This window comes from Ambystoma mexicanum, chromosome 4q (assembly GCF_040938575.1).
Source record: "Ambystoma mexicanum isolate Mex_15411 chromosome 4q, UKY_AmexF1_1, whole genome shotgun sequence".
Lineage (NCBI taxonomy): Eukaryota > Metazoa > Chordata > Amphibia > Caudata > Ambystomatidae > Ambystoma > Ambystoma mexicanum.
In genome coordinates this window covers 99,758,258-99,780,507 of record NC_090928.1, presented here as the reverse complement: position 1 = coordinate 99,780,507, position 22,250 = coordinate 99,758,258, and the positions used below count along the sequence as shown (strand labels likewise).

The window sequence follows — 22,250 nt, the reverse complement described above, 5'->3', positions numbered from 1 at the left end:
TCCCTAATCTCTCTCTCAATCTCCACGGAAGAACTCCCCGGCGATGGAACCTACCGGGTCCGTTTTTGCAGAGCTGCGTACTTCTGTGAAGCAACTGCCTCCTACTGTGCCCTTCCAACGCCAGCGCTCCGCGAGCTCATTGCGTCCTTTTTCAGAACCCCTAGTGGATGTGTTCCACCAATAAACGCTTGCCGCGCCTCACTAAAACTGTCCAATACCTCCAGTACTCAAAAGACATACATATTAATGTGCCAATAAAAATGAACATTCACATGCTGCCCGAGCAACAAAGAAAGAGGAAGAAGTGAGGAGGACAGAGGTTTTTATATGGGAAGGCCGTCATGATTGGCTAGTTTTATCACGTTGAATGTTGGACCAATTATATTCAAACTTCAAAATCACTTGTCATTGAAGTTGTAGTTCTTTTACAGTTTGTTTGGAAAGTTATAATTGTTTTTTGGGAGAAGTAGAGTTGAGTATAATCCGAGCCTCCGGTCTTGACATAGAATTCTAATATGGAATCATGTCAGGTTGATATACCCCAGAAGTTGCAGAGAATTTAGAAAAGAGTACTATTTATAACTAGAAGTTTAAAAACAGAGGTTGACAATGATCGTAAATACCAGGTGATTGGCAAGACTGACTACACACAACAACACTACTTAGGTAATTTCACAGCAGCACATATTGCAGATGCGAGCGCTCCTACCACTGGAGGGCGCGCGCTGCGCGCTGCGTCAGGCTGATGAGCAGCAGATCAGGAAACTGCGCACAGCTCTTCTGGCTCAACAGCGTGCTATACAGCAGCGCCACAATTACACATCCGCAGCGTTGAACAGATATATTGATCGCACGCCCATCATGAGGGCCGTCATCCAAAGAGTCACCGCGGCCAGCGTCACAGGTCAGTGTAGGATGGGTAGAGCAGTCTAGGGTGGAACCCCCCTGCATATTAATTATCTGGAAACGGGTTATAACTGCCCCCACACCTTTCAGCAGAGCAGCATGACATAGAGACGGTTCATGAACATAGACGCAGGACTGTTACACGCTGTCGTAACTGTATTTAATTCGCTAATACGTGTGAACCAAGCGGCCATTTCGAAAAAAACGTTTTTGATGTTTATCTTTCAGCTCCCACGGTTTCTCCCTTTACCAATCGATACGGGTGAAGTATAGAAAAAGTTCGACTCGTTTGTTGCCGCTCGTTAATTATTATATATTGTATACACAATGTGAGGAAGCTATGTTTAAATTGAAATAATGCACAGGTTTAGCTCTCTTTTTTTAAGACCGTACCATTAAGTTTACTTTTCTTCTAAAGAATCGGGTAAAACGTGTTCTATCCGTATGTTTAGTTGAAGAAAACGCAAGTTCAAAGATGACCGCCTGATTTGCTCGTTTCATAGCCGAGCGCATGCTTTTCTGTTTGTCTATTTTTGTTGGTCTCTTGCTGGGACTTCCTCCAGTTTCATGTACAGCACAGGTGTCTAGAAGACAAGATAGTCACTCACAATAATAGTATCTGAAATGCAAGGTGTGAGTTACATATTGCAAGAGTTCACTGATCGCTGTAATAGAACGGCCAGCGTCCACTTTAGAATAATGTAGGCATATTTATATGAGCCATGCTTTAAGTGGAATGCGAAATCGCGCGGGGCTCTAATAAGCGGCAGTAATGGGTAAAGAGTTCAGTGCCTGGACAAAAAGGGTATGTCACCTGACCCAAATACTTTATCACGACACTGAAAATGTATTTTGGGTAATCGAGCTTGGTCTCCGGTGTCCTGTCTCCATAACGTAAATGCATTTCGCTGGGTTTTGCAAGTAAATCACTGTCAGTATATACACAATTTATTGGTGAGTAAATCGCCCTCATTTTGTAAATAAAATCACATATGAGAAAGAGGAGGAGGGAAATATGGGTTCCGGACTACTCTGGATACAATCACATCATTTTGAGAACACTGACAACAGGTTTATACATTTTGACAAATATGTCTATTTGTATTTTGTTTATTTGTATAGCGCGCCTGGCCCAAAGGCATCTGGTCGCATTTCTAAAAAGGTTACAGTTACATAAATATACAGATGATAGTATACATAACATTTACATATCCATTTACGTACAGTATATATTTACAGGGGTGTTCAACAGGAAGGCATAACAAGCATCAGAAAACAAACATAGGTTGTTATGAGCAAGGTTAATGGTCCTGCGCTACAAGCAAGGTTTTAAGCTTTACTTCTGGAGTGGAATGAGGATTCTGATCTGAGTGGTTGGGTAGAGAGTTCCAAAGCCAGGCGGCGAGCACCGGGAAACTGCAAACCCCTGCTTTCTGCAGCTTGAACCTTGGTAATAGGAGGCAATATACTTGGGCTGCTCTGTGAGGGTGATCGGACGTGTTGGGTGTGAATCAGTTGGACAGGTATTTCGGAGCCTGATTGGCTAGGCATTTATGCGTAAGTGGCAGTGATTTGAGGGTGATTCTTTGGGTGACCGATAGCCAATGTAAGCTATGTCTAGTGTTGGAAATATGATTATTTCTCAAGATATTTAGTGCTGCCCTGATGCCGTTGTCTTGTGTTACTTGTAGCTTTTTTAAGTTCTGTTGGCTAGTGCCTAGATAGAGCGCGTTGGAATAGTCGAGTTTCGACTTAAGGGTTCTAGCAAGGGTACTGCAGTTGGTGGTGGTAAGGAATGGTCGACAGGTGGCGATAAGTTTACAAGTGTAGGCTGTTGAGGAAATTATGGCATTAGTTTGTCTTGTTAAGGATAGTGCAGATTCAAGATATATGCCTAGGGTTTTTGTGTCGTTGGATACCTTTATGGTGTTGCCATCAATGATGAAAGAGTTGAAGGCTGGATCTAATTTGTTGAGTCTTGGTTGAGATCCGAGGAGGAGTAGTTCTGTCTTATCATCGTTAAGACAGAGCCCGTGTTTGCCATCTGGGCCTGGATGACCAGATAGACGTTGTTTAGTGCTTTGGAGTCAGCTTTTTGGTCTCCAGTGATGGGGATGAGTATTTGGGTTTCATCTTGTCCCGGGAGGATAGCTCAGTGGCAACATGCTCGCCTTGGAAACAAGACGACATGAAGCAACACAGTTTCGATCCCTGGGTCTGCGCTTAGAAACTTCTGGGTATTAAGCGTGTTATAAATACGCAGCTAAGACATATTCCTGTAACAGCGCCTCGATACCCCCGGGCTGTGTGAGCGCTTTAATAATGCAAATAAATAAATAAATCTGCATAATTAGTGTAGGTGACACCCAAACAGTCAAGAATATCAAAGAGGGGCTTCGTAAACACATTATAGAGTGTTGGTGATACAAATGATGCTTGGGGGAGCCCATGCAGAACGGGTGACAGTTCAGCGGAGGCCAACGGTGAGAAGACCCTCATTGAGCTATTCTCCAGGAAGGATCTGATCCAGGTGGTGGCTTTGTCGGAGAAGTGGGCTGCGGATTTGAGGTGTTGGCAAAGTATTTGATGGTGGACCAGATCAAATGCTGCTGATAAATCTAGCAGTAAGAGGAGGGCCAGCTTGCCGTTATCTTTAAGGTCTTCAATTTGAGTTTTTAAATCGATTAAGGCTGTTTCTGTTCCATGCCCAGGTCGAAGCCAGATTGTCCAAGGCCAAGGATTCTAGATAGTCCTGGATCTATGAGTAAGCTGCTCTGTCCAGGATTTTGAGTAAGAAGGGGACGGTGGTGATGGGCCTGTAATTAGTGGGGGTGCTTGGATCTAATGATGGTTTTTTAAGTAGGGGGAGGACCCAGGCATCCTTGAGATTGTTAGGCACGATGCCTGTGTTGAATGAGGCATTTATTAGGGTGGTGGTGAATGGTGCTAGTTCATTAGTAGCCTCCTTAATGATGGGGGCTGGACATGTGTTACCCTGGCAGTTGGATGGTTTAAGTTTGAAGATTATATTTTCTACCTCTTTGATGGAGAGTGGTGAGAAGTTAAAAGGTTTGTGGGTGTGTTGAGGGAGGTCAGAAGCTCTAGTGGGAGTACTATACCGTGAGTCAGTGGATGAACTGCTTTTTTTGGCATTGCTTTTGGTTTGAAGCAAGGTGATTTTATCTAAGAGTGCTTTTTGAATATTACAGCACCATATACTATCTTTGACACATTGGGGGGAGCTGAAGGCAATTCTAGTTTTTTAAGTTTCTTAAAGAGCTCTTTAGTACTCGACTTAGCTTGCGAGATCCGATTGTTATAAGTGTCTTTTTTGGCTTGGAGGATTGCCTCTTTGTAGTTCAGGGATGCTAGTATAAGGCTGTCCTTATTCACGGCTGAAGGTAGGCTTTTCCAACGAGCCTCTGCATTTCTTTTTTCCTTACGTAGTGTTCTAAGGTGCGGCGTGAACCAAGAGTTAAGGTGTGCACGTGGTTTGGGTTTCTGTAATTTAAGTGGGGCAGTGGTATTAATGGCTTTGAGAATGGTTTGATTATAGGTGTCAACTAGGGTTGTGGGGTCCGCGCACAACTCAGTAGCATTGTTTAGTATGGGTAGTATTAGAGGGAGCAGTTTTTCACTCGGTATGTCTCTTTTGTTTCTCGTGCTGATAGGTTGTGCCATGTTGTGGTAAGAGCAGTGGTTGTTAGCTTTGATATTGAATGTTATCATATGGTGATGTGACCAGGCGCAGGATGTACTGGACACTATGTTGATGCTGCAGTTAAGATCTACCAACCAATCAAGGGTTCTCCCTTTGATGTGGGTAGGTTCTTGGATGCGATGGGAGAAGCCCAGTTCAGTTGTAGTGCTGGCAATGTTTAGGGCTTTATGGTCATTGGCATCTTGGAAGCCAAGATTAAGATCACCTAATAGAATGATTTGTGAGTTAGGCTTAGTGTTAGCTGATCAGAGGGTGGTAATGACTTCTGCAAAGGTGGGAACTGGTCCAGGTGGCCTATAAATGAGGTGCATGGTAATGGTTTGGGTGGCTTAGACGGGCAACTTGATGGACAATAGCTCAGCTGATGGGATATGCTGATTTGGAATGGGTCTAAGGCCTAAGGAGCTTCTGGAAATAATAAATACTATTAGGAACCTTTCAGAGCATGTAATGCACACTGGCCTAGAGCCGGTTATGCGATTTGTGAGGCCTGCTGCAATAAAAGACCCATGAGACCCCGTGTGGTGTGAGGTAGCAGAGGTAATGAAAAAGACACAGGGTAGTTGGCTTCAGAATGTTTTTTTTAAATTCAAATCATAAAAGGGTTGGGAATGTGATAATGTAATTAGCCCTTTGGAACCCTGCTGTAAGGCCTTGCACCAGTACCTTAAGTAAGACACACGGACATAGGACTCTTCTCATCCGGCTCCCGGTTCGCACTGGCATGTGACGGGAATGCCCCTTTTATTTAAACACACACACGTGGTTGCTTAACGTTGTTGTTGCACCACGTGACACTGTCACACTCCTCCTTTTTCATAACAAAAATTAAACACAGTTTTTTTTTTAACAATCGGTGTCAACGTGACAAACTTTAACATGATAACGTACCAAACAGGGGAAGGCCCAACATGGGCAACAAAGGGGGGCCCGGTCTTTTCAGATCTGTTCGCCCATTATGTAGTATCTGAAGCGCACAGGGCATTTCTGGCTTTCTCTAAGGGGGTATCTTTCTTCAACCGATGCCTTCCTGGCCTCTGCTTTCGCCTCCCCTGGTATGGGTTCTGCTTCTCCTGCACTTTCTTCCATAGCTTGCTCCCTGCGGGCAGTCCGGGCCAGAGAAGCTTCCACCCGTCAATCACTCAGCTTCTCTCCCCCTCCTATCTTCTGAAAAAAACTGGAGTTCCTAGTCACAGTTCCTCTTTGGTCAGCGGCAGTCACCATTGAGCCCTTAACCTGGACAACTCCCATGGGAGAGGGCTCGTACGTGAGGGACAGCTTCCCTTCCGGATGACGGTTTCGTACCAGGACAGTGTCACCCACCTGATTGTCTGGTGGTTTAAGATGTTGTCTGATGTTTTCACCCTCATTGTGAGCTCAACGTCTTGTTGTCATCAATGCTGCCCGGTGGCCGACCTTCCGCCTTTGGGAGAAGACCTCTCGGACATCTCCTGAAGAGAGCTTCAGCTGGCGGCACCCCCGTAGATTGGTGAGGGGTGGTTCTGTACTCCCTTAAAAACTGGTAAGAGTTCTCCTCAGTTCGTTCCCCTAGCCTTGTGCTATGTGGAACACTTTGTTTAGCGTTTTCATGAAGCGTTCAGCCTCTCCATTGGCCCGAGACCACCCTGGTGTCACGCTACGGTGTATAATGCCACAGTCTGTCATGAATTCTGCAAAGTTTCCCCCATGAAATGGCAGTCCATTGTCCAAGCAGATGATTCTGGGGAAGCTGTGGCTGGCAAATACCTTCTCCATTACCTGTATGATTTGCTCACATGAGGTGGACTCCACGAGCTCGACTTCTGGGTACCTGGTCCACTGGTCTATCATTACCAGGAATTCCATCCCTTTTCCTGTTGACCCGAAGTCAACGTGGACAACGTCCCATGGGTCGTCACTCCTGAGCATGGATTCAATTCTTGGCTCTCTGTTGAGTGTGGCAGTTGCTTGGCATCAGACAAACTTTCCCACGTGGCCATCTACTTTTGCTTCCAAGCCTGGGAACCAGACCTTAGGTCGCAGTCTCGCTTTGGTTTTTGCTGTTCCCTGGTGACCACAGTGTGCCAACTCTAGCACCCTTTCCACCACTGAATGTGGAATTACTATCTGTCTGCCCCGTAATAGCAATCCATTGCCTGTCGCTGACAGCTCATGCCGGACTCGCCACAGTTGTTCCAGATCGTGTTGCATCTGTCGGGTTCTGCGAGCGGTATTAGATAGTACAGTTTTCCACTCACCACCAACCATGGCCTCCTGAATTATTCGAAAACATGCATCCTGTTTCAAGGTCTCTGCCACTTCTTCAAGGGGGAGAGCCACAGGCTTTACTGCTTCCACCACCAGACTGACCTGCTTCTCAATGTCCACAGGTGTTGATTCCTCTTGTCCCCCGCCGTACCTGGGGTGCCGCGACAAGTAGTCAGCGGGATTGTGGGCTCCCGGGTTTGTAGGTTAGAACAACTCCATACTCAATCAGAGCCAGCATCCACCGTTAAATCCTCGGGGGTGGGGTGGTTTTGATGAGGAGTCTGCCAGGATAGGGAGTATTGTTGTTCTGTGCTGGTGAGTTCTTGCTGGCATATGCAATCGGGTTCATCTGTCCGTGGGCATCTGGCTGTGAGAGGACTGCTCCTAGGCCAAGCGGACTGGCGTCAACGATAATTTCAGACTCTTTCCTCGGGTCGAAGAAAGCCACCGACTCCTACCCTGTGAGTGCCTTTTTTATGGTATCAAAGGCTGTTTGTTCATTGTCAGACCACACCCAGGCCGTGTCTTTCCTAGTCAGCATCCAGAGAGCTTCCGAGAGGGTCGCCAGATTGGGTATGAACCTACTGCAATAGGTAACCATTCCTAAAAAGCTTTTCACCTCCGACACGTTTTCTGGTGGTTTCGCCTCCTGGATGTCTCAGACGTTTTGCGGGACTGGGGAATTTCCTTTGGCGTGAAAGACAAACCCAAAGAACTCAATACTGTCCTTTTAGGAATATGCACTTTTCATGGTGCAGAGTAAGCCCTAGGCTCTGGATTCTTTCCAGCACTTTTTCAAGGCGAACCATACGTTCAGTCTCTGACGTTGCGTAGACCTAGATGTCATCACTGAGGTTTATTACTCCTTCAAGCCCAGCCAAAGCCCCCCGGATGACGGAAAAACTTGGCCGCAGAGGAGACTCCGAAGCTGAGGTGTTTGTACTGGTACAACGCATGGTGGGTGGTAATCCCGGTGTAGCTCCAGCGGATGGTACCCAGACCGCAAGTCTAGTGTGGAAAATACTCTCGCCCCTTGTAAATCTCCCACCACCTCATCCAGTGTAGATGTGATATGTCTCTCGCGCTTGATTGCGAGGTTGGGCATCCTCATATCCACGCAGATTCGGACATATCTGAGTTGCTTTGGTTTGACGCCCACAACAATGGGGGACACCCATGGGATGAGGCCTTCCACACGTTCTATGATGTCCATGTCTACTAGGTTTTGCAGCTCCTTTTCTACCTGTTGTCTCAGGTGAAACCATATTCACTGAAGCTTCAGTGCTGTCGGGCGCACAGTCTCATCAACGAGCAGTTTAATGGGTTCGCCCTTGATTTTCCCGACACCTTGGAATACTATGGCAAACCTCTCCAGAGTCTCATTGATGTCTTTGGCGTACACTGTGAGGGCAAAGTGAACAATGCCCAGGGCCTTCGCTGCTGCTCAGCTTAGCAGGGAGTGCGTGCTAATGTCAGAGTTACAAAGAATTTAGCTCTTATTTCTGTACTCCTGTGAGCAACTTTGGTCACAAATGCAAATCGGAGGAGTAGTGGTTGAGTCCCCCAAATGAGAATATTTTGGCACGTGCCTTTGCTAGTGTTGGGGGCCTGGTAGTGCCTCATAGTGGCGGGTCGCCAGCACGCACACCGATGCGTCAGTGTCACAAGCACAGGTGTCATTGTTCCACTTACGGCCACTGTGCACATAGGTTGTCTCCTCCGCTTTTTGAGGGAGTCAATACTCGAGATTAAGAACATTTCTTCCTCCTCTTCCTCTTCTTCTGCCAGATCCAGACTTGGCATCTCTTGTTCCACAGCTGCCACCTGTCTTTGTCGCCACTGCAGGCCACTGGACGTTCTACTGGGCCTTCTAGGAATGGTGACTGGAGTAGGTGCTCTGCACATCCTAGCGAAATATCCAGCTGCTCCACAGCATCCACACACTCTCCCCTTCACCGGGCACTCCCCTGCGTGTGGGAGGTCTTAACCACACTTGGGGCACAGCAGCAGTGCCTCAGACTTCTTCATTGGGGGCCATCTAGGTCTCGATGGGCCAGAATTTGGCGGCCACCCTATCGCACATGCGTCCTCCACTTTTAGTGATCTGATCACAACATCCATTTTGGTGGCATGGCTGTCTGCCAACTCATATGACCTCCCCAGCTCTAGAATGTGAGCCAGCGTTAGTCCAGGCTCACAGAGGAGCTGCCGGTGCAGTTTCCCTGAGATGCACCCCTGTATCAGCTGGTTACGTACCATACCGTCCTCATTCTCCCAACTGCACCTGCTCGCCCAAGGTGAAGAAGCCTGCCGTAGAACTGATCGAGAGATTCCTCTTCTCTCTGTTTCTCACTACACAGGATAAACCTCTCGAAGTCCTGGTTTGCCAGTGGCATAAAGTGTTCCTTAAGTCCTTAGCAACCTGGTATGAGTCATTAGCGGGAGCGAGGGATTTGAATATCCTATGTACCTCTGATCCCGCTGCGTAAATGAGGGTTGCCACTTTGGCTTCATCGTCTGTCTCACCGGTTGCTTTGAAGCACATGTCAAGCTTCTTGACCCAAAGCAGCGACTTCGGCCCCAGCTTTGAGGGATTACCTGAGGTGTCGAATTCAGGCATCGGGCCAGTGTACCTTGTTGGTGGGGTACTTTCCTAGCTTGCTGGGCCCCTGCGACGTCTTGGTCGGCATCCCCTGCTTTACTCATGCTGGCAGACCGCACAGGCACCTTCTACGTGGGTGAAGGCCACAATCTACTTCCTCAGGCACACTTCCGTGGTGACTACACCACACAGGCACCCTCTTGTTCTCGAAGCCCGCGGTTTGCACCTGTGGACCACCTCAGGATGTTGTATGAGGTTTTTAGGACGGCACAGTCTGCTGTGCGATGGATCAAAAGGAGATAAATTGTCCAAGAGAGAAATGAAAAGAGTATTTGTTTCTTCTTTTTTTCAATAAAGGGCTCTTCTGGCCTAGTTGTGGCCCCTATGGCCTTCTTGCAAAGTTTTAGCCCTTGTGGGCTCCAAAAATTGCCCTCACGGCGCACAAGCACTCCACACTTGGAGCCGCTACCGTAGGGATCCAAAATGGCAGTGGTTGTCTTCCCCGTGAGGGTTACTGCCTCTAACAGGTGTCAGAAAGCATTACTGAAGCAAAATAATGCATCGGAACGTTATCCCCCTGCCCAGCTGCATCCTTGTCGCCAATGTGATAATGTAATTAGCCCGCGGGACCCCTGTGGTAGACACACGGACACAGGGGGCTCTTTTCATTGGGCTCCCGGCACGCACTGGCGTGTGGTGGGAACACCCCTTTTATTTATAGACACACGCAACGGCAGAACGTGACCGTCTCGCCACGTGACACCGTCACAGGGAGGAATGCCTCCCTCACCCTAACTCGAGGGATTTCTCTCTCTAAACAAAACTGTTAGTCGTCAGGATGTCAAAGAATAAAGAAACGTCCACAGTCCTATGCCCGAACCCTATTCTGACCCCACACTCTTAACTCAAAGATATTATAAGGGAAAACAAAAGAAACTAAGTAATTGTCTGCTTCTCTGCAATCTTTCTTAACTTGGAAGAGCCAAGATTCAAATCTCCACTTTGATTGATTGATGTGTTATTAATTATGCGCCTATACACAAGTGTTTCAAGCCGCAACCAGGCAAGGGCGGGGTAACAAAGGGAAGACAAGACAATGTTACTAAGTCTAGTGTCATTTAGATCGTGCAGGTGCGCAACAAGAAGTGCAGGGGGAGAGGGGGAAGTACAACCAGAGCAGCATTGTTCTGAGTTAAGTGCAAGGAAGGCTGGGGCTACAGGGAGCAACCCAGCCAGGTAGTGCAAGGTAGGCCAGGCGGCAAGTGCAGGGAGATAGGTCGGAGGGAGGGGGGAAGTGGCCTGGTGCCCTGTAAGACTCAGAAGACACCGAGCAGCTAGTCAGTAAATGGATGAAGGATCAAGGGTAAGTTAGCAGGGGAGAGGGCGCGAGAAAGAGGAGGAGAAAAGGAAGGGCTTGAGGAGCTTCCGGAACTTAAGGAGATCTGGCTCAAGGCAGAGAAAGGCAGGGAGGCCATTGCCGAGGGAGGCAGCCGCAGAGGAGAGAGATCTACCCCCCATTCCCTGCTTGGAGAAGCGACTGACCCACAGAGAATTGACGAGTGGATGACTCTAGAAGGAAAGTATTTAGGAAGAGAAAGTTGAAGATATTGAGGGCCAAGGCTCCAGAAAGCTTTGTGGACAATGCAGAGGGTCTAGAGCATGATACTTGCAGCCACAGTTAGCCAGTGGAGGGATTTCAGGGCCAGAGAGATGCAGTTCCTGGGCATGAGGCGAAGAGGGCGAAGAGTAGTGTTAGGCAGATTGAGAAAGAGGATGTTGCAGTAGTGCAGCCTGGAGAGAACCAGAGCTCTGGAGACAGTGAGCTTCTGGGGGAAGGTGAGAAAAGGGAGAATAACTCTGAGGAAGTGCAGCTGGAAATGGGTCTTCTTGGCAAGGTCTGTGATGTGGGGAGGGAAGGAGAGAGTGGTGTCAAAGATTACCCCCAATATTTTTCGCCTCACTAGAGGGTGAGGGGAGAGGGCCCAACAAGGGCGGCCAGATTCAGAGAGGAAAAGCAGGAGCAGGGGTCCCGATGAGAAGGATCTCAGTCTTAGTGGCATTAAGGCAGAGATTGTTAGAGGCGCACAATGCCCGAATAGCGGATGGACAGTCGGTGATGAGCGAGGAGGAAGCCGAGGGTAGCCTGAAGGAGAGCTGCGTGTAATCCACATAACATTGAAAGTTAGAGGAAAAGGTAGAGATCAGGAGGGCCAAAGGGGCCAGATAGACATTGAGGAGCCAGTGTGAGAGGATAGAGCCCTGGGAACACCACATGTGGAGAGAGAGGTGGTTGAGAGAAAGGACCCAAGCTGAACCTGGGAAGGCCTGATCTGTGATGCCCGGGGTCCGCTGGAGACGATTAATTAGGATGTCGTAGTTGACCATGTCAAATGCAGAGTAAAGGCCAAGGAGAATGAGGACAGAGGAAGAGCTGGAATCAAGGTTCGAGAGCAGATCTTCACAGGTGTTCAGGAGAGCAGTTTCTGTGCCTATGGCTGGTCGGAAGCCAGACTGATGGTCTTGGAGACAACCAACAGATTCAGTGTGGAGGGTTAGGTGGGAGATAGCCAACTTCTCCAGGAGTTTGCCCAGGAAATGGGTGATAGAAATCGGGCGATAGTTTGGCGGAATGGGGGGGTCGTCAGAAGGCTTTTTTAGTAGAGGGCGCACAAGGGAGTGCTTGAGGAGAGAGGGGAAAGAACCAGTGGCGAAAGAGTGATTACAGAAATCGGCCAAGGATGGAGCAAGCAAAACAATGTTGTCCTTAATGGTTCTGGAGGAGCAAGGGGTCACCTGTTTGGATGGGACTTTCATAGACCAGACTTGTCTAGAAACATCATCAGGTTATACAGAAGAGAGGGAGGAGAGAAGGAGGGGAGGAGGGTGGCGGCAGCCAAGGAGGGCCTATGATAAGTAGAGGGAGAGAGAGGAAAAGAGGGGAGTGCAGGCAGGATGTCTTGGGGTTTAGTGGTGAAATGAGAAGCCAGAGCTGTGCAGAGGGCATGGGTAGGTGTAGAAGAGGTAGATCCTGCAGTTGGATTGGCCATCTTGTTGCAGATTTTGAAAAGTTTGTCCATGTTTTAAGAGGCTGCAGTGATGCAGGCTTGAATATGGATTCTCTTCTTAGAGAAGATGGAGAGATTGTATTGCCTTTGGAGCAGGCGGCAGCCAGTTAACTCTGATGCTGTTATCTTCAGTTAAGAACATTTATTTGCTCGCAGTCACAGTATCTTCAGTCAGAAGTTTCACTCACAGCCACAGCATCTTCAGTCAGCAGTTTTACGCTCGCAGCAGCAGCATCTTCAGTGAGAAGTTTCTTCCGCAGTCACTGCATCTTACGAAGGTTTTTTCCTCCGCTTTCAGAAAACCTGCAGACAACTTAAGAGGTATTTAATTAAAAAAACAAACTTAACAGTTTAACAGGAGACATTTCAAAAGCGTTTATGTACCTGAAGGTTCTTCGAGTTTTCACCTCACAGTTGTTACCGCGCTCCACCTTGAAGGCTGCCGTTACTCCGCATTGGCGAACTTGCGTTTTAAAATGTTTTCTCATCCTGAGTAACTCCGCAGCCATCCGCAGCCATAATTCTTTTCCTGAATTCCTAGAAGCTGCGAAAAAGAGAAAAAGAACAAAAGTAATTAGAAAGAGAGATCTCTCCAACGTAGGAATCAATTCAAGCGCTTAAAGATTACAGTATCTTCACCTGCTTACTTACCCAAAGACATTTGAAGGCAAGAATCTATAGAGTTCATCAGCAACCCAAGTTACCATTGTTTCTCCATCTCAACACGCCCCTGTAGAAAAGCAGGATGGAGAGCTCCACAATAATAAAACACAGGTGAGAAGGGAATTCAGCCCTAGAATTAGAAGGGAGTGATATAAGGGAATACACATCTTATGTAATAATATCTCAGTTAATAGATGTTATAGCATTTCTATTGTTGTCATTTGTTTGTTGAAACAGAAAAAGAATCCTAAAGGCTCCAAGATATCAGGTCCACAGGTTGGGAAGGTATTATGCTCCGAGGAGTCCAGGTAAGCGTTACAGCATGCTGATATGCGGGAAATCCAAGGCGTTCCAAAGCAAGGTCCAGAAACGTGGATGAATCCAAACAGAATGATATTTGACACAGAGGATTTCCCTGACCCGAGCGGAACAAGGGCACAACTGGGGAGAGAAGAGTAAGGCACCAAGTACTGTCCAATTGAGGCCTGAGGATGGTTCAGTATGGGTCTAGGGGGATCCAGGGGATAACAGCAAAGCATCTGTGTAACCGAAGAAGCAGCAAAAGAAAGAGATACCTCTCGCAGGTAGCAGCAAAGCATCCGAGTCTGTGAGAGGGAGAGGTCTTCCTCACAGAATAACAGGAGAGCGTCGGAGTCCGTGAGAAGAGGATTCGTCCTCGCGGGAAACAGCTGAGCGTCCGAGGTCCATGAGGACACAGCGCAGCAGTCTGAACAAAAGGCAATCCCGGTAAGCAGATAAGTTCTGGGGATGGTTCACAAGGGTGGCTAGGGGTGATGCAAACAGACGTAAAAGGGCAAAGAGGAAGCAAAGCCAAGGAGCAATCCGGGTCGCGGAGCATTTGGGGAGGCAGTCCATAGGGAGCAAACGCCAGACACAGATAGGATAATCCAAGCGAGAGGTCGGGAACAAGAATGCCGGGTCAGGAGCCAGAAATGAAGAAGACTAGGGAACAACAGGAATCGCAGCTTTGCTGTGCTGTAGCAATATGGTTTAGGAGCAAAATTAAATAGCATTCTTCCGGGTGAGGCATGGAACACATGAGAGCCAGCGTTCCATGCCATCACCGTGCGCTATTCCTACTGGTAGTTGTGGTCCCGGGTCTACGTTGCTGTTGACGCTGTACCAATCGCCATGGCAACCGCCAAGTCCTTGAATGTCGGGTACGGCGATAGTCCGAGGAAACGCGGCACATGACAATAGGTCTGAGTGGGGATGATGGAAGGGAAACGTATCATTACTGCACCTTTAGAATGCCGACTGCACATTTACTGCGCAGTGTGAGAAACCTGAAGGCGTCTCACCTGCTAGTCCCCGGGGATCTGTCATCCAGGTGGCCAGGACACAGCCATCGCTATTGGATCCAGTTCCTGGGAGTGGCCCAGTGCGGTAGTATTACCTGGAAGAGGGTTTCTCAGGAGTGTAAGAGGGACACCAACGAGTGAGACCTGGTAACCCCTTCCTCATAATAACTCTTCCCCATCCTACCCCTTAGGATATTCAGAAGTTCTACCTCCCCCTTTTCCGACACATAAACTTTCTTACACCATGAAAAAGAACAGACTAACACCAGAGCCGTTTACCTGACATGTCCCAACACAAGGGTCAGGCAGAGTCAGGCAATTGAGAATAACCACACACACCCGACGGCCCTTTCCCTTCCCCTCAGGGATAAAAGGTGGAGCACGAGAGCACACTATGAGCAAGGCAGACCGCACAACAAGTCAGCTATTCCAGGACGGCAGTTCAAGAGGAGCAGAAAGGTGGCTATAACTGAAAGGACGACAAGGAGAGAAGTGCCCTTGCCCTTTTCGACCCAGTCCTGTGAAGCCTCTCTGAAAGGAATCATAAGACCGGGAATAACAGCTGGCGTGTGGTGTAGCAGATGTCAACGGTGCACAGAGCCCTCCTACACTGATACCCAAGGCAGGGAGAGACTCTTGCTACCGTGGTATCATCCTTGACCCCAGAGACAAGAAACGCTAAGCGGTTCATCGCACCTGGTGAGTCGGAGGGAGAACCGATAGTAAAGCGAACTTTGTTGAGCGAAGGTTGTAAATGGCAACATAAGGTGAATTAAAGAACAAAGATCGTGTGTGTTACAGAACTGTTAAAACCGCAGGGAAAGACCAGCTGCAGAGTGGTCCGGCACCACGTGGGCGATCAATCGAAAGACTCTGCTTGGTCCCCTTTTTCTAAAACGACAAATACCAGAGGGCCCTAGGAGAGCCCGTCTTAAGAGGTCAAAGTGGTCATACAAGGGTCGAGTAAAAACCCCTTGTACAGTCAAAAGTCTTTAACCCATAACCTATATGAAAGCCTGACTGGGGGCTTTAAAAGAAAGCCTGACTGGCTGCTAAAATCCGGACTTAAGTTAAGTGAAGAAAAGCTAAGGCAAATGTGAACCCGGCTGAGGGAGGCCTACAAGGCGGGGTGGAAAACAGTAACCCTGTGAACATTGTGATGGCAAGAGTGAACCCGGTTGAGGGAAGCCCACAGTGAAAGATTGTTTAAAAAGACATTACAGCCCCTGAATACTACAGATGAGATTACTAGGAGTAAAGAAGCCGTAGTGAACTCGACAGAGGGAGGCAAGTCAAGCAGGATCGCAGCCGGTTGAGAGGGATCCCGGGGTGAAGAGTTGTCACCCATCGTAAAAGATTATGAAGAGGAACCTTTGTTTTGTTATTTTGATACATCAGGCTCTAGCGCAACAGACTTTGTGTAAAGAGAATTGGCCACCAAAGACGCAGATATCGCTAAGAAGAACAGCAGCCTTGTGCTGAAAAAGCCCAGTTGTGTGCTGTGCTCAAGAGGCCCGCCTTGTCCCGTGCCAAAAACATGGGGAAGGGAGACTTTGCTATATCATCCTGACTCATCATTTTTGTGAACACGTCTTTCTTTTCTTGTGAACACTATCCCATACTATTTTTGTAACTTAACTGTAAGGACTGGCAATAGTTTTGTTTAGTATAGGCCCTTTTTATTTGACGAGATGCCACTAGGACTGCCTTATTATTATTTGATGGTCGAAGCTTGTGCCCATCTTAGATTTAGGTTTAGATTAGGCGCTTATCTCACCCATTTATACAGTTTAATAAACACCCTTGAACTGTAATCACTGTCTTTACTGTTGCCACCATTAGCTCCTTACAAAGGTGACACCCAGAACAGGAGATACTGGGATGAAGAAGCCATGCCTAGAAGAGCAGTATGCCAAACCCAGGACATTGGCCCTTTCTCTATGTCAGGCCACTCATAAAAGAGAAGAGGGACTAAGTCGAGGATTAGATTGTTGGAGTGATTTTAGAAGTAGTCGTGGCTGCAACGGGAGTTGTAGAATCAGTGGCAGGAGTGGCAGCAGCCGCATTTGACCCAGAGGCTGTCGGTGTGGCAGTGGGGCGGAGCTGAGCAGCCGCCAGGGAGCTGAGATAAGGAGAGTGGAAGAGTCTTGGAGAAACAGAGCTAGAGCGAGAGGCTGGGGAAGTTGGAGGAACGGCAGAACGCCAGAGGGACCATTACCCAAGGGTTTTGCTGAGGACCACACAGACCGGCAACCCACCGGAAACTCGAGTCGGGAGACAGAGGGAGAGCCTGCGGGGCGCTGCTTTTAGAAGTGGTGTCACCTCCGGTCCGGGGGAAATCCCACTGAATGCGGAGAACACTGGGGCCGGCAGCGGGGCACCAGAGACGTGCCGAGGGGAACGAAGGAGAGTAGCAGGCAGCACCAAACATGAAGAAAGAAGCACTGAGCAATAAGGTACGTCTGATAAGGGAACTGGGGCATTTAACATTTAAGGCAAGCATAGGCCCACAAACCCCATACACTGGCAGAAAAACAGGCCAACTTGGCCATGAACATATAACGCTACATAAACAATTGTTTAGGTATAACAAGGTGTTGGGGCTCTAACAGAGAGTGAGGGGTCTGGGCATATAACAGACCCAAAGGAAAAGGGAATCCAAAACTCTAAGGAAAGACGAGGGACGAGATTGTCCCACTGGCAAAGGGAAATACCAGGGACTGTCCCCCTGGCACAAGGGGACTAAAGTAAGCCGCTAAAACAGTAGGAAGTGTAATGAATAGATGCCTACAAGTCATCCCAAACACTAGGAAAAGACCATGGGAGACGGATTATCCCCCCACACACCCATTGACACTGAAATTAAGCAACCAGTAAGAGTTGCTGGCAAGAAAAGGGTATCTTTATGTCGGGACTATCCGCAATGGCCAAAGTGGCGAATTGAATCTTGGCTCTTCCAAGTTAAGAAAAATTGCAGAGAAGCTGTGAAGTGCTTTGTTTCTTTTTTTGTTTTCCTTTATAAATCCCAAAGGAAACACCAGGGATGGGGATTGTGTCAGGATCCCTACCCCTAACCCTCATAGGCAAGTCAGCCTCCCCGCTGGAGCCAGGTTATGGTCTCCCACTATGGCCTCAAAGGCCTTGCCATCTCGCCAAAGACTCTCCTGGAGTCAGACCTGGCGCCTGTGGCACCAGGCTCATACTCAATGTAAAGGTAACATGGGGCCTGGACTTCGTAATGGGCTTTTGTCCAACATGGAGTCTCCCACATAGCTCAGTTATAAGAACTGAGCTATGCGGTCTAGTGATTTGGGTGTGGTCGGGCCTTGGGATACCAAGTGGTTTATTTAAGCCACGCCCAGAGGAACACGCTTCGCATTACTCTGCGGTTAGCAGCGTGACGCTCACCGTGTCCAGCTCGGTCTCCTGAGTTTCTTGCCTGCCGTATCCTGGAACCGCGCACCCTGAAAGAACAAGAACATTACTACAGCACTTACCTGGGAGTAGCATCCTGTCTTCAGTTCATCGCTTACCTGGTCCATAGAACACCAGCATCTAGGCGCCCCATCCTTCTCTGGAAGACCGCAACCTTGGAAGAAGAGGGAGAAAACAGCATTAGTGAGCGCTTATTAATTCTTATTAAGGAACCACTAGACTCTTACCTGATTTGATTGTCTCCCGGTCAGCATCCATTCCGGAACATAGCAGCCTACAAGCAAGAGAAGAGACACATGTTGGCACAAGAAAAGGCAAAATAACGCTGCACACTGCTCATTTACTTATGGAATAAAGCCGCGCACTGCGCATTTCCTTACTGACTCGTGCTCAACTCCAATCAGCATGGCAATGCCAAAAATCACTTTCCACACCTATAGTAAAGAAACAGAGACATTAGCAAAAGAAGAAGGGGAAAGAAGGAAAGAAAGAAAGAAACAAACAGAAACAAAGAAATAAACAAAGAGAAAGAAAGAAAGGAAGAAAGAAAAAGAAGAGACTGAATATCAAAACTGTAAAGAAGCAACCTACCTTAACAGAGTTGGAGTCACAGCAGGACTGGACTCGAACAGGGCCCGCACCAGTGAAGCAACTAGGTCGCAAAACGCCCGCACCAGCTACGCACCCCTGCATTGAGAAGCAGGACGGAGAGCGCATCGTACAAACAATTAAGGTGAGGAAAAGGTCTAAGGGAAGGTTTGGTATTTCAAGGAAGGCAGGAGTCAATCAGCAAGGAACAATTAAGTTTTGAACCCAGTACTGCTGTATTGCAGGCCCAATCCTCATCTGAAACATTACTAAGGGAGAAGGTTTGAGAGTGTGATTGGTCCAGCCAGGGCTGAGTGGCGTCCCCGTGGATACCAGGTGAGCGTTACAGATTGTCCCCCTGGCATAGCACAGGGGCAATGTGCTCGCCTTGGAAGCAAGACGCTGCGGGGCAACACAGGTTCGAGCCCCAGGTCCGCACTTATAAACGTCTGGGTATTAAGTGCATTATAAATAACCAATTATAAAATAAATTAAGAACAGGGATGGGGATTGTCCCCATGGCAAAAGGGGACTAAAGTAAGCTGGCTAACTTTATATTGGGACTATCCGCAGTGGCCAAAGTGGCAAATTGAATCTTGGCTCTTTCAAGTTAAGAAAAATTGCAGAGAAGCTGCAAAGTGCTTTGTGTCTCTTGTTTTCCTTTATGATAGCTTTAATTATAAGAGTGTGAGGGTCAGAATAGGGTTCGGACATAGGACTGCAGATGTTATTTTATTGTTTGACATCCTGACTACCACATTAGTTAGTTTTGTTAAGGCAGGAAATCCCTCATCGAGTTATGGCGAGTGAGGCATTCCTCCCAACCCCTTTATGATTTGAATTAAAAAAAACACTCTCATTCCAATCAGCCTCTGTCCGTCTCATTACCTCTGCTACCTCACAAGTCATATCAGGAATGGGATTTGAAATCTGGCTGACACAAACCAGGGAACCCCTGACCTTCCACCTTTACTTCCGGCCGCAACCCATCGATGTTAGTGACTATTAAGCAGTTACATGGCCAAGAGTTTAAAGGACATCCGCTAGCCAATAATACCCGACTCTCGGACTACGCAATAGGTCACAATAGTAAGATTAACCTGGTTGTAAGGTTAAGGGACGACTTGCCACCAATTGGACTATTTGGGATCAAGCCTAGTCTTCAGAGGCCCACTAAAAAGCTTGAGAGGGGAGTTTTGGAGAGTCCATCAATTGAAGGGTATATCTCAGAAAATCTTTTGGAAGGACCGTTTCAAAATCAGTGAGCTCGCTAGGAAGTTTGATGAAGAAATATTCTCATTTACTGTCAAATCTAGTCCGGTCATTGTAGAAACTGTGTCTGAAAACATGGCCACCTTGGAGGCTTTAATCCAACGCCTAGTGGACCATCAAATACAGGCCCACCATAGATTCCAAGAGGGTTTCGAAAGGGTAGCAGCCATCCATCAACGCCCCGTCCTACCCCTATCAGGAAGGGGAGGACTTGAGGATATTTTTTCTGAACTTCGAATGGTTAGCTCTGCAGTTCCGGGGAACAGAGAAAGTAAACACCTGCTACTTGGCCCTCCTTCTGAGGAGAGAGTTACATACAGCTTATCAAAGTCTAAACCTTCTTGGCACACCACCTTCATGGCGATTTAGGAAGGTCTGTTATAGAGTGTTGGGAAAACGCGAATTGAAGCTCGGCACAGGAGAAACACCAGTAGAATTAGGGGCACGGATACAAAACCTTTGGCTATGGTGGGAAAAATAACCAGGACGTACTCCTCGAAGCCCTAGTGTTAGAACAATATAGCGTACCCCCATGTTTACAGAAAGCAGTACTCCAACTGACAAAACCAACCAACTGGGAGCCCTATATAAAACAGAGTAAAGGAGGCAGGAATTAAGACCCACTCCTCGCCCCATCTCAACCACACAAGGGAAACGTGAAACCTGGCTGACGAGGGGTCCCTCCGGAAATAACACCAAGAACCTTTAAGCCTTCCTTTCCTTCTTGTCATGTAAATAGGGTTGAGCTGCCTCCGAGGCCACCTTGACACGGATAAGACCCATTGCCAAAGGGAACTCTTAGGAACCCACCCCAAACCAGGGAAAAAGCCTTCAAGCACCAAAAAATCCAGAGGTCTCGGGAGGATAGCTCAGCGGCAACGTGCTCGCCTTGGAAGCAAGGCCACACTTAGCAACACAGGTTCGATCCCCTGGCCCGCGCTTAGAAACTTCTGGGTATTTAGCACGTTATAAATAACCTATCATAACCTATCGGGTATATTGATTGAGGAGGTCTTTGGAAAGTTGTTGGTGTAGGTCTTCTTGGATAGGAAATGTCCACTGAATTTCCACAAATAAGCCAAAGGTTCAAGGAGTTTGACAGACGTGAAGCAGATTAGGTGGAGTAATCCTTGGTAAGAGCAGGGAACTGTCTGAGGAGTATTCCCTATAGAGGGCAGGAAGGTTTGCGTACCCCCTTGTAGTCTGGATATTGTGACTAAAAGCAGCGGTCAGGCTGCGGATTCATAGGAGACCACCAGATCTAACAATCATAGTGGCAGATAGCCGTGAGGATATGGAAGGGAAACGAAGCCGGTAAGTAAAGACCCAGAAGTGAGAGAGAAAGTGTGTAGCGGAAAGTAAGAATGGAGCGAAAAGTAGAAGGGTGAACAAGAGTGCAAGAGTGCGGACAGAAAAGGACAGTCAGAAAGGCTGTCCGAGGCAAATGACAAGCCGCAAGAAAAAGAGCAAGAAAGCGGTCTAATGACCGATGAACTTTAGAAGGCAATCCCGTCTGAGAGATCGAGCGTGGCAAGCCAGAGCTGAGACCCTGGATGAAACAGAATTCAGAGGCGAAGCGCAATGAAAGCAAAGGAGAAAAGAAGGGAAAACTGTCAGCCAGCGGAACCGGCAAGAAGTAACAGTGAGCTAAGCAATCGAGCAACTGTGTAAACAGCAGCAAGCTCCTGGAGAATGGATACAACGCACCGTGCTTTCGGTACGGTACGTTGGTATAAGGCCAGCGGCCATCTTGAGAGAGGACTGGACCACATCTGCTTGTTGCACAGTACGCAACGTACCTGGAGAGAACTTCCACTGATGCCAACACTTCCATTGTCGTGGCATGACACTCAATCTTAATCACATACACCTGCCATACATTAACCATCACGCTGACGATAAAAGGTGGAGCGCACAGACATACTTTGAGCAATGCGAGGTACGAGAAGGAGCAGGTCAGCCAGGGCTGTGGGGAACCAGACTACGGAAAATGGAAAGCCAAGAGGCTGTTCGACTGCAAGAGAGAGAGCAAGAGGAAGCCATTCGAGAGATCCATGTTTCCAAAGGGCCTGAGAGGTTTGCCGATAAAGCCAAAGAGCTGAAGGGAATATTTCTTTGTGCTTGAAAGTTGCCAGTTTCCCTACAGTGACAAAAGGAACCGAAGGGCTGATGGTGGAGGCCCGACCTTGAAAAGACAAGAAGGAAAAGATGCTGAAGCCGAACACAGCCGGTGAGTTCTTGAATGTAGCGAGAGCCTGGTTTGTGAAAGGCGCGTGTGATAACAGTAACAAGCAAGGTTATGCATCTGAAGTAAAAAACAAGAAGAGAAAGAGACGATTGTTCTGAAGCAATACAAGTTAGCTGAGTGGTCCTGTGAAATGAAGCGCAATGCAGAAAGTCTCTGTGAATCATGAAAAGTATCTCCTGGT

General features: G+C 47.9%; 1 protein-coding gene across 2 annotated transcripts in view; it reads left to right on the top strand.

Moving 5' to 3' along the window:
- Positions 1 to 657: 657 nt before the first annotated feature.
- Positions 658 to 22,250, top strand: part of DTD1 (D-aminoacyl-tRNA deacylase 1) — a 1,185,117-nt gene continuing 1,163,524 nt past the window's right edge. Inside the window, exon 1 of one of the 2 annotated variants that reach the window (XM_069607531.1) lies at positions 658 to 904. In XM_069607531.1, coding sequence (XP_069463632.1) covers positions 694 to 904 — 211 coding nt within the window. In that variant the 5' untranslated portion in view covers positions 658 to 693. Of the gene's footprint in view, positions 905 to 1,104; positions 1,169 to 22,250 lie in introns of those variants that run through there. The other variant, XM_069607532.1, reaches the window with a different exon arrangement.